The following is a 13,530-nucleotide window of genomic DNA, read 5'->3' as shown; positions in this document are numbered from 1 at the left end:
TTTTCATGCTGCCGAATCACGTCGTGAAATATTAAGTGCAACGTTTATGTGCACGCCGGGAGACTCAGCCGTATCGATCGCATGCATCTGTCGTCGCACTTTGCCCAGCTTGGCGCGAGTGCTAAAGTAATTGAAACTTGGAGGATTGTATCCTCGGGAGTCCTTAATTACCGCTCGACTCAGACGGAGGTGTACACGGTAGCTTGACCCGTCAGAAACATTGTTCTTCGGCTTCGAGACGTCTCAACCGTGTCGAATGCAACGCAACTATTTGAGACAAATATTATTTTAATCTTCCGCGTAAAATCATATTCTTTGGGACACATGTGCGGTATAATCCGGGTCTGTCAGATCCGGTCAACTTTACGCTTCCATACTCCGTATTCTGTTGAAAATCGCTGTTTTTTTTCCGTTCAGAAATATAGAACTATAGAAATATAGAATCTCAGTCAGAACACTATAAGAATGTTCGGAGTTAGGTGTTATTTACCGATGATACTTAGTAGCGCAACAAAATCTGCAAACAGATTATTTTCCCTTTTTGATAAAAGTTGGTGAACAATCGAATATTTGTTCGGATCTTCTTTTCAACGTAACATTGTACCCGGACGGCTAATTTTCTAAGAGACCTCATTTACATTTATTTCTTTTACTTTTCGAGGGAGATAAAATACAGCTAATAAATTGGGAGGAACCCGCGCCGATTTTGAGACGAATTCAGAAATTCTAGACCCTGAGTTCTAAACGGCGAGTTTGTCCGCATGATTCATACGAATCTCAAAGCTTTCGAACGCTTATATATTTATAATTCTGGAGGGTAGTTTGGCCGGCCGAGAGCAGTAAAACGTGTTGCGCCCATCTGATGCGATACCTTCGATCATCCGGTCTTCAATTTTGAATGACGGCTGCTGATCTACCGGTGAGACTCCGGCTATCCGCAGCCAAGTTACCAACGCGTGTCCGTTACCGCAGCTCTCGTAATTATATCTGACTTTGGAACATAGACTTTGGAACGCCGCGCGATAGTTTTCCCCGACGAGCTTCCTCAACGCGGGACTATCCAGCGATCCCGGCCGGACATTGAACCTTGCTTAAATAACGAACTACCACTTTGGCTGCTCCACTTGCTTCGATCGGCAGTAATTATCTCGGAGGACCGTTCGTGGAGCTAATCAGGGCGTATCTTCGGGACGGACGAGTAGTTCAAGAGCGGTTTAAATTCGCATAAGCTCGAGACAGTAATATGGAAATTTGAAGGTGCTTTGAAGCATTGAAAATGTGTCGCGCGACTCTCTGCGCTTAGCTGTCACAGGCGTGCCATAAAAGGTGATTTCGCTCCTGGATAAAATGTCATCACGCCTACGCCTTACTCCGCCAGGGAATAAAATTAACGCCGTGATGTAAAATTAACTTATCGCCGCATTTACTTTCCGCCTGTGTGAGACGGTTCGCTTTTATGGAGTTTGCCATTTCTATCGCTTATTCTCTAAGGTCTTCTATTATTGCCGTAACAATAATCGCGAATGTGTGTGTCGGATGTTCTCGAAATAGAGCTTGGCACACCTCGACATTTTTCTCGGGTCAGCAAGCCGTTCTGGTGTCGAAGTTAAATAATAAAACAGGAAGGAGCTCTGTGACAGCTCAACGGATAATTAAAATCGCGTTGGTCTCTACCGGGTGACATTGAGTTCGAAGGCAATTTTTCTTCGTTGAAAATTTGATCTGACGCGGTCTCGCGCGGCGGTCATGGGAAATTAAATGTGTCGATTGAATGAAATACGCATTAATTAAGTGCGCGAGTCAAGCTTCAGGAAGTCTCGCAACGAAATTATCATGTTCTCCGCTGTGAATCTTATTTCTTCACGTTCCGCCGAAATTGATACTTGATAAACTGACGCGACGAAATTGTGTAAAGCGACTTTAGATAAAACAAAACTGTCATTAAATTTTATACACCTTATATATGGCTGTGTTATCGACACATCCGCTGATATATACATATACGCTCCATAGATAGAATTATATCGCTCGTCCACAAACGTGTCGGCAAACGTGTTAAAGGTGAGCCAAGAAAATCGTTTCATTAATTTCGTTTTCTGCTCTCTTTCACACGACACCGTTATCTCTCCTGGGACAAAATTCGAGGAAAATGTTGTAACAAATACGACGCGTGTTGTGCGTTTTTGCAACGACCGTGTGGGACAATTATTCATCTGTGGACGCTCATTTGCTTTATAACAGGTTGAAAATTAATCTTGACTAGAAATTTTACCGAAATTTTATCCAATATTAAATACCATTAAAAATCAAACGGTATTTTCTCCCATATTTTGTAAAAACTAATTTATACTTTAATATATCCCGAGTGTTCGTTTGCGTAAATATTTTTCCGACATCTCTCGTTCGAGTCACGTAAATCAAAGTTTTAGATCTCCTAAAACCGGATAGAGAAATGCGGAAAATTTTGCGCGGTAGAGTTGCAATTTTCGTCCCTCATATATTGGGCGGATTTCGCACTCTGTATCACCTCCACTCCTCGACCCCGAAAGCTGCCGGGAGCTGCCTCTTATGTGGCGTCGTCGCTTATGTGTGAAAGAAAACTCTGAAATAGGAGCGCGCGAGTCGAAAGAGGGCGAGCGTCTTAACGATCGCGCGTCGTCAGGAGTCTGTCCTCGGCCGAGAATAAGCGTAAGCGGCTCAAATGGTCGCGCCGTGACGTTCACATGCGCGACCAACACGGCGCCGTATCTCGCGACGCGATTACTCGCGGATTAATCTTGCTAGCCGCGAATTTACGCGACATGAGAGTACGACACGTGCCGTCCGGCATACGAAACTAACCGCGACACAGGTCGCCTTTCACTTTGTACATTTCATTCATCAAAATGGCTTTGCGCGCGCGCGCGCGACCAAATTAAGGAGGTGTTTTTGAGCAATAAAAATATATCTTTAAAATAAGACTCGAAGAGTCCCAGCAAACCACAAGTATCAGTAACCTAACTAAGTTGATGTTTGAATGTCAGCTCAACCATATAGTATTTTATGTAACTGTTACGTATATGTTATGTAACAAACCATATGGTTGTGCTGACATTACATATCTATGTTATATTACTGGTATATAAACACGGTGCTGATTTGCTGGGATATACGCAAAGAGCTTGACATCCGGTTTCTTCGTTTCCCTACCAAAAGTTCCGGAGAAATATCACTTTTTCTTGTGACCTCTCAAACCAGAATACCCCTTTAATTCGCGAATAGTCGCGTTACAAAATTGCAGAGCGGCACATTGATCGCGCGTAAGCACCGCGCTTCTCCGACACTCCGACACAACTCCCGGAGTCCCGGAGTTACACAGCCTGGTCAGTTTGCGGTGCAAAGATCATAGCGGAAGTTGCGAAAGTGACTTTTTGCATGGGGTACCGCGCTCACGGCGCGACTGCCATGGATTAAGGCAGGAAAAACGTCGGGGCGAAGCCCCCCCGCCGGGAAGGGGAGAGCGGGGAGTTGGAATGGCTTTTCCGCTGAAAGCTCCGCCACCTTTGACCGCCGCCACCGAGGCTCTCTCGGCCAGCCGCCGCCACCGTCGCCACCACCTACCAATCTCAACCCTCCGACTTGGACCCTCCGTTCTCTGGCCTTGGTTCGGAGTAATTAAGCGTGTCCGTAGGAGAGACGTGCCGAAAGTTCGGCCCACCTCACTATAGCGCCGTTCTCTCTCTTCCCTTCTCGCCGCCGCGGTTGCTTTCCTCCATCGACACCCCTGTCGTCGCGACGTCGCCACCCTTCGCGAAATCGGTCGACGCTCGAGTCCCAGTGGAGGCGCCTATGCCGCGAGGGGATAGGTGGTGGGCGAGGGCGGCGGCCAGGAAGGATCGAAGGGATAATGGATTCCGAAACTAAATGAAACGCGAGCTCCCGACGCCGCGCCGCGCCGCGCCGCGCCGCGCCGCGTCGTGTCGCGTCGCGTCGCGTCGCGCTGCGCCGTTTCGCTTCGCGTCGAGTCCGCGGCTAATCTCGAAACTTCGTTAAATGCCCGTAATTGCATCTCCCGCGACGACCCACCACGCTTCCAGGCATCCGCATCGCTTCGTGGCGCTCTTTGCGAACACCCGGGGAAAAGCCGAGCCGACGACGACGACGACGACGACGACGACGACGACGGTCGCATCCATTTCTCGTGCAACGCTTTCCACGACCGACGAACTTCGATAGAATTTCACGCAAGTTCGATTGGCGGTCCTCTTAAAATGCGAACGGCAACGCGGAAAGCTTTCCCAGTCCTTTCCTTCCGCTCCCTCCGATCCGCCTACGACGTCTTGCGGCTGAATTTCGGTGACATGACAAACGCGAGGGTGAAACTGAATCGCGTCACCCCCTTCGCTCTTACGTGGGTATCACGGTTGGTTTTAGTCAACCGTGGACACGCACTTGCTGACGACAAATTTCCATGGGATCCGGAGGAGATCTGTTACTTCGTCAAATCGAATCAATCTAAGATCCGGATCAAAAACTTTGGGATTATGTTCAAGGATATATGAATTTAGGGACACGTCGAGTCTGAGTGAGATTTCGCTCAAGTTCAAACTTGAAATTAAGAGCGAAATCGAAACCGCGCATCTACGTTTCAATCGCTAAACCAACGAAAAGAAAAGAAAGAAAAAGAAATTATGTGCAATGATCTTCCGTTAAACCCTCTCTCGATTACTTATGCTGACATTGTCGCTGAAATCGACTGTGACTTTCGCGGCGAATGAACTTGCATCGCGCCAACCAATTGGAAACACATTAATGAAGCTTAATAATGTACAAATCTTTCGGCGAAACCCGCTGTGTATGCATAATTAAACGTACGACCATGTATAAACCATCGACCTCAAATTATATCGCTGCAATTTGCATCACGCTTCCTAAAACGATCTCATTTATCTCGCCTGGGCTCCAATTAAATGAGAAATCGACTTTGCCTCTAAATTACCGTCAGAACATGGAAATATCGTCGCAACAACGACACTAGAGCGCCGGCAATAACCGGCCAGTATCAGCGAGTTTTTGCCAGAGAATGTTATTCGCGTTGCACGCCGGGGAAAGCTGCTGTCGGTATGGTTTACTGTCAGCCTGCGCCCTACGCGAGAGAAGAACTTGGTAAATTTTCTTTTTTTCCGGCAACTTCGCAACCTGATTTTGCCCCCGATTTTACTCTCGTATCCAATTTTACGGGGAAGGTCTCCCTTCTTGTTCTCGCTATATTGGCCCTTCTCGCTCTTCTCCTGCCGCCGACACTAGCGTCGCAATTTTTGCGCTATCCCCACCTTCTTTTCGCCGCGACGTTTTACGCGAGGTGAGTCTGTGTGCGGAAACCGTGAGGACAGTTTTACATAAGCCACGCATATAAGGCAGAAAAAAAATACACTGCGCGGAATAATTTACCGAATATTCCAAAAATGTCGTCGTCGAGATACCTTGTTTCCGACTTGAAGCACGTTGCAATATTCAAGATTGAAAAGCAAGAGAGTCAAAAGAGAGATAAGTGCGAGAGGAAGAGAGAGAGAGAGAGAGAGAGAGGAGGGAGGGAGAGAAAGGAATTGGGCGGAAGAGAGAGAGGAGAAGAACGGAGCGAAAGGACGGGAGAGAGAGGGGGAGAATGAGAGCGAGGGAGGGAGGACAACAGAAAGGTGAGGGAAATGGAGGCATAGAGAGAGGAGAGAGGAATGGCGAAAGGGAGAAAGGACTGTGAGAGGAGAATAGGGGAGCGATAGACGATAGAGCGATAGAGATGAGAAAGGGAGAGAGAGAGAGAGAAGGAAGGGGGGTGGCAAGAGAAAGTGGAGGGACAAACGGGAAGAAGGAGGGAAAGTGGGAGAGGATGTGAAAATATGGTGGAGAGAGAGAGGGAGTGTGACTATGGAGCAATGACTTATTTCATATTCTACAACATAAGTTTCTTCCGATGTGTACATAACATAGAAAGGAATGGACACGTGCGCTTGATAAATGGGAGGATTTGTCGCAAGAGTGACATAAATCGATAAATTACACGCTAATTATCAAAAGAGAAATAATACACTTTGTGAAATTGGAAATCGAGAAGGAAAATGGCGCGAATTTAAAGGAAACAACCGGGGATTTCTTTAGTAATGAGGAATAGTATGCCGCGAGAGGGAGAGGGCAAAAAGGGGCTCAACTCACAGTCTCTGGAGCAAACTAAATTCTTGAGGACTAAAGAAGAAAAGTGAGGAGCAAGGGGACGGAAAAGGAAACGTCATAAGGTGAGAGGTAGGAAAAAAAAGCCAAGCTCTGTCTCGCGCTACGCTACGCTACGTCCTTTTACGCAACATCTCGGCCTTGACTTGTCGCAATTAATCAGGGAACGCGCGATAAAGTGGCGGCCCACTCGACAGGCGCACGAAATCCGGCAGACCGTGGATGACGATTCCCCGACGATAGCCCGGTGTAATTCGATTAGCTTTACGACGTACTTGTTCTGCCGTCCGGGAGCAGCGTGTCGAGGGCATTGAGAGGGTACGCCGAGCAGGTGATATTACTGTAACGCCAAAACTCCCGTGCGGACAGCTCCAGCATCTCACGGAAGACCTCGGCACGCCCCAGCTGGCAGGCGAGTGTCAATGGGGTCAAGCCTGCGGCATTCACGATTCCGTTGCGAGCGGGAAGCTTGGGATGTCGCAGGGCATAACCGAACATGTCCTACGTCAAACAACAGTTGCCTGTATAGGCGATTTGCTTGGCTTCGGGATTACGTCGACGAGACGTAACGGTTTCGTGTGCACCAGTTCCCGATAACGTGATCGCTTTGTGACAAAATAGAGACCTGCGGAAGCCGCGTGAAGAAGAGGAGATTCAAACGTTTTTTTCCCATGTAGTCGTAAAAAAGTGATTACGGAAATTTGATATATGCGTCAACCAGATGTGACAACTATTTTCGTTTCCTTTTTATCAAAAAACGACGTTTATTTGGAAAATTATAGGAAAGATCATTCCCAACGGAAAATTCTTCTTAATCGATAACGCGACGCTCACACACGGAGAAAACACTGTCGCTTGCATAAATATGATTGTCATAACGAAATATTAATGTTATTTTTCTCCCGTGCATACAAAAAGATTGTGGAGACCATAGTTCTCTGGAAGTGGCGCACTGATTCTATTTGCTGTTTGTATGTGTTTATGATATGTGTAGCGATACTCTCAGTGATGTACTCTATATGTATATTCTCTAAAGTACAATCTTGTTCACTGAAATGCTTTACTTATAACCGGTGGTTCAGTTATAAATATGACAATCAGTAAAATATCACTGAAATGATGAGTTAAGAGACTGTTTTTATTACACCGAGTGCATTTTGCAAATACAAACAGTGTCATTGCATGCAAGGCTCATGGAAGCCGTTAATTTCTTTGTCACACAATGACGCAGAAGTTGGATTCGCGTGTAGCGAATTCGTACATTACGGATTTTGTAATAAAATCTTATTACCATTGATAAAAATCAGTGAGATATAAAATGGAGCAATGAAATGGAAGTGTTTTCACTGAAAATTAGTAAATAGTCTTTTTACTGATTTCGCTTTAAGACACACACAGTATGGCGTAACCAAATCCTACGGATCTCTTAATCAGTAATATTTGTTCTACATATATGACAACAGAGAAATAGCGATATTCCTTCGGAATACCAACATTATGCGTGCACATTACGTGCCACAGAAGAATTGTGAGAGCTGCATAGATAAACATATATAAACTTCGAACGCTACATTTTTATTTAAATTCCCTCTCTGACCATAGAATATGCGAATGTAGCGACTATAGCAGTTTTCTCTGTGCAGTCTCTCTCTCTCTCTCTCCTCTCCCCTCCTTTGTTGCCGTGGATATGTGAGATCCTCGTCATACCGCAATACGCACCAATTTGTCGCACACTACCACCATGTGCAAAATCATATTCCCGAAAGAATCTTGCTCGTCAGGATCCGCGCCGGAATCGAGCAGCAGGTTGTAAACACTCTCGTTGGTGCAGCATGCGGCCCACGCGAGCGGATATTCCCCCAGATAGGCGAGTCCCTCGTAATCGGTGTTCCTGGCGGGATTCATCCTCTGCTGGTCCTTGGGCAGGAAGAAGCTGCCGATAGCCCGTTGCGAGATGATCGCGCCCGCTTCGACCAGGTCCTGCACGAGCTCGTTGTTGCTGTAGGCGATCGCCAGATGAAGGGCACTCGCGCCGAGATACTCCTCACCTTCCACCACGTCGATGGCAAGTCGCGGGAAGCATTTGAGCAACGTGCGCGCTATCCTGGTGTGCATACGCGTGTCGCATATGATGAGCACGTGCAGCAGGGTCTCGCCCAATGAACCCCTGTACTGCATCTGCCAGCAGGCTTCGTGGTCGTGCCACTGCGCCAACGGGTCGAAGCGCGACAATGAAGCCTCGATCGGTAGCACGACTTGCTCCAGGTCGCGGAACTTCCAACGTAGATACTCGGCGCGGTTGATCGTCTGACCCTTGCCGTCCGCGTACAGCAGGATGCCGAATTGCTCCCTGATGAGCTTCTCGACCTCCGGTTGACCTCCTTGGTTGTACGCTTCTATTAGTTCGCCGCCCTTTTTGTAGTTTGCCAACCGGTACAGCAAGCACTGGTCCTCGTTGCTCGCCTGGCTGATCACGCGGTCGAGGATCGAGCCGGCGTTGAGCTGACTGCCGCGACCGCGGCATGAGCAAACACCACCCATTCAGACATATCCTCTTGTTCGTCGGCAAGCGCCGAGAGCTGCGGAAGCTGTCGGCTCGTCCCGTCCTCCGTCTCCGTTGTCGCCCTTATGTCAGCCTACGCCGCCCGTGCGAGGGCTCGACTCTCGAGCGTTTCCGGTTCTCAAGGTCGAGCAGCACGCCATTTCCGTCGCGATGGAGCGAAAAGCCACTTGGTCGTATGGCTACTCGCGGTCGACTCCATTGATATAACACTCTTACCTCTGCGAAAGGGTGTGCAGCGCGCACAAGTGGAGGAAGAGCGAGCAAAAGAGAGAGAGAGAGAGAGAGAGAGAGAGAGAGAGAGAGAGAGAGAACTCGTGATGTTCGCGCTATAGCAACCAACCGATCCATAAACGGTGCCTGGTGCGGACGGACACGGCAGGGTCACCACCGCGCCGCCGTGAAATTGCATTTTTACGCGAGCGGATTTGTCAGGGGCGCGCCTCTGTTGAAAGATAAACGCGCGAGTGAGAGGCCGATAATACACTGCCGCGATGCGCCGTCGGCTACTTGGCATAATTTTCGGGCGTAATTTCAGCTGATCCGGTTCTCGGTCCGCGCGCGTAACATTTGACGGAGACCGTGACTTACTCGTAACTCGCATGTCGATCGTTTGACCTTAACACACTTTCTACAGTCGACGGATTAAATGCGCAGGTTACTTCTTGGGACCGGTTGCGAGGACGAATGCAGTACCGCGTGAAAATTGCAATATTGGGGGAAATATATCGAGGCCGATATATTTGAGATAGACAAAAGCGCGTAATTGACCGTCGCGGAAAAATAAAGAAAGAGAAATAGAGAGGGAGTGAAAAATGAAAAAGTAGTACACAGGAGGAAATCAGATTATTAAGTAAAGTTACATATAATTAGATAAATCGATGAGGTATTAACACACACACACACACACACACACACGCGCGCGCAGCAGTGTTGCGCCGCTTTAATCAATTTAATCGAGATAAAAATATTAATTGCATTTTTCCATTGTTCCGTACGCAGTCGTCCGCTCGGACCTGGTTTCGCGCTTCATTACGCCCATATTTACGACAGAAGCGGTGAAATCAATTTTCCCTCCCCTCTGTCCGCCCAAGTTGGTATAAAACAGTTACACGCGACGTGTGTCTGTGTTGGTGTCTGTGCGGCCGTATCTGACCGGAACGCAGCGGACGCTCCATTCCACGTCGAATTGGGACGCCGCAATAATACGTACACATCGAGAATCGGTATCCAACACGTCGATACTGCCAAAATGTTAAGTCGTCAAGAGACACGGGGAGGTCAAACGATACGTGTCGATATATCGTATCGGATAGCAACGCGAAGGGAAAATCGAACGAGTCCGCATAACGAGACGCAACTTCAGCTATGCGCCGCATATTTCATCGCATCGGACGAAGCGCCGTTGTCCTCGCGCGTTCTGCGGATGATACATAGTCGACGTATTATATGCCGGTCACGCTATTGTAAATTGATGTCTCGTCATTCCCCGAATGACTGCGAACCGGTACTGCGAATAAAAAGTACACATTTTCAATTCGACATAGCGACGATGAACGCCGCCGGATGGATCGAACAAACACGCGTACTGCAATAGCCGCGCGAAGCGACCGCTGCAGGTGGCGTGTAATTTAACACACGAATAGATCTGATTCGGCGGAGTAAGTGTCCGAGTGAACACTTGATACCTAGACGAGGCGCGCGCGCGCGCCTCGCGTTAACGCTTTCGAAAGAATCCGCCGCGCAAATGCTCGAGGACGGCCACGTTCTTGCGAAAGTACATTTCATCTTAAGAGAATGAATTATTATTTTCTGACGTATCTCGCGTGTGTCGCTGACGGCGTGACGAGGTGAAAAATTGGAGGGGGAAAAAATGGAAGATTTCAGCCGAAAAATGATAACAATACTTTTCGCGGAATATTTTAAATGTACCATTTCGACGATATTTTCGGCGCCTTCGTTACGTTTTATCTTTAAACTCCCTTGTTATTATTCCTACAAATATTTGTTAGCTTAAAAACAAATGGTTTTTTCCGCCATCATACCGGCCAAAATTTGCGTAGCCCTCGTGTGCGCGCAGATTAAAATATTTCCAAAGATATTGTTAAACCACGCGCTTTCATTCACTGGCCCTTTCAATTAATACATTGTTTATGCAATTCAATATGCAAACTCACTACTCTTTTCCCCCGTTCGTTGCGGAGCGACCGTAACAATACCGTGAGTTTGCTCAACGTGATAAACTTCCAAATTTACACAGCCACGGTGAATCTACGAAAAGAGATAACGTTCGCTGGTATCTGACGCCGTAATATATACGATAAAATGTATTTCCACAAACTGTCACGCGTTTGACAAACGCGGGAGAGCCTTCGTAATATATTCAATATATATATATATATATATATATATATATATATATATATATATATATATATATCCAATTCTATCATATCTATATTCAACACATACACACACTAGCTTCATCCGGTGTTGCCTGCGGCTGTTGCTTCTTATATCTAGAACATCTAAACTCAAATTATCACAAAGTGTCAAGGGGATGAAATCAGGATCAACGGCTGGGGTGTGTCTTTCTCATGTAGCCTGTATTTTCCGCAGGCTCCTGGAGAGTAACTATTTCGTTCAGACAAGTCAAAGGCAAGGTTTAGCAGGGAACACAAACGTTCTATTTGTATAAACGAGATATACCGTCGGATGTCAATTTGAATCGACGCGGAAACGCCGCGTAATTTATTCGCCAGTCGACGTATGTATTTTATACACGCGGACGTCGGATGCTCAGTGGAAAAATGAGTTTCCTCGGCGCCGTTAGTATCGCATGCAAATTCGGGCGTAATTCGATCACGAACTTAAATCGCCGGCTTTAAAGGCGGCGGAGGAACGCACGCGCGCGCGTACCTCCCTCGCTGCAAGACAGTTTTCTTCCGGCGCCGTCGTCGCTGGCTAACATCGTAAACGTACGTATATACGCCGCGAAGCAATTACGATATTTCCAGCGCCGGTGACTCAACAACTGCGTCGATCTTGCCGTGGTACCAGTCGCGACAAAGGACACTTATTTATCACACTGATTCATACGTCTGTACGTTCCTTCCTTCTCCCCCGTTCGCGGATGCAAGGCTAATGTGACTTTAACGAAGTAAATGTATAACGAGCGCGATAACGTTAACATCATTTAAATATGACTTTAACGGGTTCACATGCTGTCATCGAGCGTGAATATCTTATGACTTTTATTCTTGATTGAAGCGACATTGCTTTCTCGCGTCAAGAAATAAAGAGAAAAGATGTCTGTATGTTTACGATTAATTGCGTAACGTTACCGTTTCGAGATTACTAGCTCGAAACTTTTGCGTACTATCCCCTTCATCGACGCGAGCTTTTCAAAGGCGAGAGAATTACAAAGTCTAATCGTTTGCGGTTAACGAGCTAACGCGCTTGTCAATCTTCTATGGGAGATCTTGGCGTGGATTTCCGCTGCTGCTGTCGCTTTAAGGCTGTCTCACTGAAATCGTGAGAGTGCGCATGAAGGAAGCGACTATTAAACACAGACTTGGCATTAAAATCGATTGAAATCTACTTTGACTAGAATAATCACAATTAAGCAATCGTGATAAAATCACGTATAAAATCATTTCATCGATTGATAAAATTTATTATTGATCAAATGCGATTGATCAATTTCATCGATTGCGATAAATTTAATAATTATTTAATAATAATACATATTGAGAGAAAAACAGATGTAAGAAAATAGATAGATACTAACATATTTACTTTTATATAAAAGATCTCTCAAATAAGAAAATGTACATTCAAACCTTCAAGCTTATCATGAAAGCGATCAATTCGGTTTAAATCAAAGTGTTTAGATCTAAGTGAATACACCGAGAGAAGAATATTTGAAAATTCATTTGTGGGATAAAGGTTTATTTCACAGAAATTAACTTTACATTCCGCAGATGTAAACTTCCAAGAATTTTCTTTTCACTGTCGCTATATGTCATCAGCACATGATTCACCGAATAAGTATTTTTTATTCGTTATTTATATTTTTTCTCTCAGAGCGTACGATTAATTCTCAGTGTCGATTATTTTAGTCAAAGGAGATTTTCATCGATCGATGCCGACGCTGGTTTTAAGTGAAGTCATCGGTGTGCAATATAGACGACTTGAGGATCGTGTCGACAGCGAGGCTGGCTCGCTTGCTCGCTGTTTGTGCAGCAAATTATGGTTGCCGCGACATTGTGCGCTCTTGTGTCTTTAACCAATAAAATATTACGGGCATTGTCCGTAACTACGAGCATCGTAATAAGTTACGTGTCGTTACTTGTTAGAAATTCACGGGTAATGAAATATGCGGTGTTCCAGCTGCGCTTTTGCAATGATGGCATTTACATGATGTAAACGGTCGACGGCGCAATAAGATTAGTTCTCATCTGCATTTCATAATCGAGAGATATAAGCTGGGAGTAAGAGGGGAGGGGATGGGAGAGAGAGAGAGAGAGGGAAAAAATATGTCGTCGATGTTCAGCGATCGACGTGATTTGTATGTGTGTTAGCAGCGCGAGCAGCGAGCGTCTGGACGTCATTTCCAACTAACCGTTCGTCATAATTCATGTTTGCGTAAAAACAGATAAATATGGAGTACGTTGACGCAGAACTCAAAAGTGATTTGCACAGAGCGAAGGACATGTCAAGCGGAGAACGCAAAAATCTTATCGTGTTATTGCTCCGACGAATTC

At 46.3% G+C, this 13,530-nt stretch overlaps 1 protein-coding gene across 1 annotated transcript in view; it reads right to left on the bottom strand.

Annotated features, from left to right (window-relative positions):
* LOC116853977 overlaps positions 1–8,969 on the bottom strand; it is a 43,468-nt gene extending 34,499 nt beyond the window's left edge. The window contains exons 1-2 of the mRNA XM_032835389.1: positions 7,924–8,969; positions 6,480–6,705 (exon numbers count right to left, since the gene is read on the bottom strand). Of these exons, the coding sequence (XP_032691280.1) occupies positions 6,480–6,705; positions 7,924–8,745 (1,048 nt within the window). The 5' untranslated portion in view covers positions 8,746–8,969. The remainder of the gene's footprint in view (positions 1–6,479; positions 6,706–7,923) is intronic.
* Between the last annotated feature and the right edge of the window lie 4,561 nt (positions 8,970–13,530).

The sequence above is a fragment of the Odontomachus brunneus genome, unplaced genomic scaffold (genome assembly GCF_010583005.1).
Source record: "Odontomachus brunneus isolate Ranch 3 - 2012 unplaced genomic scaffold, Obru_v1 Obru_scaffold_007, whole genome shotgun sequence".
NCBI classification, from domain to species: domain Eukaryota; kingdom Metazoa; phylum Arthropoda; class Insecta; order Hymenoptera; family Formicidae; genus Odontomachus; species Odontomachus brunneus.
The sequence above is the reverse complement of the archived record's forward strand: the minus strand, read 5'-3'. Positions and strand labels throughout refer to the sequence as shown.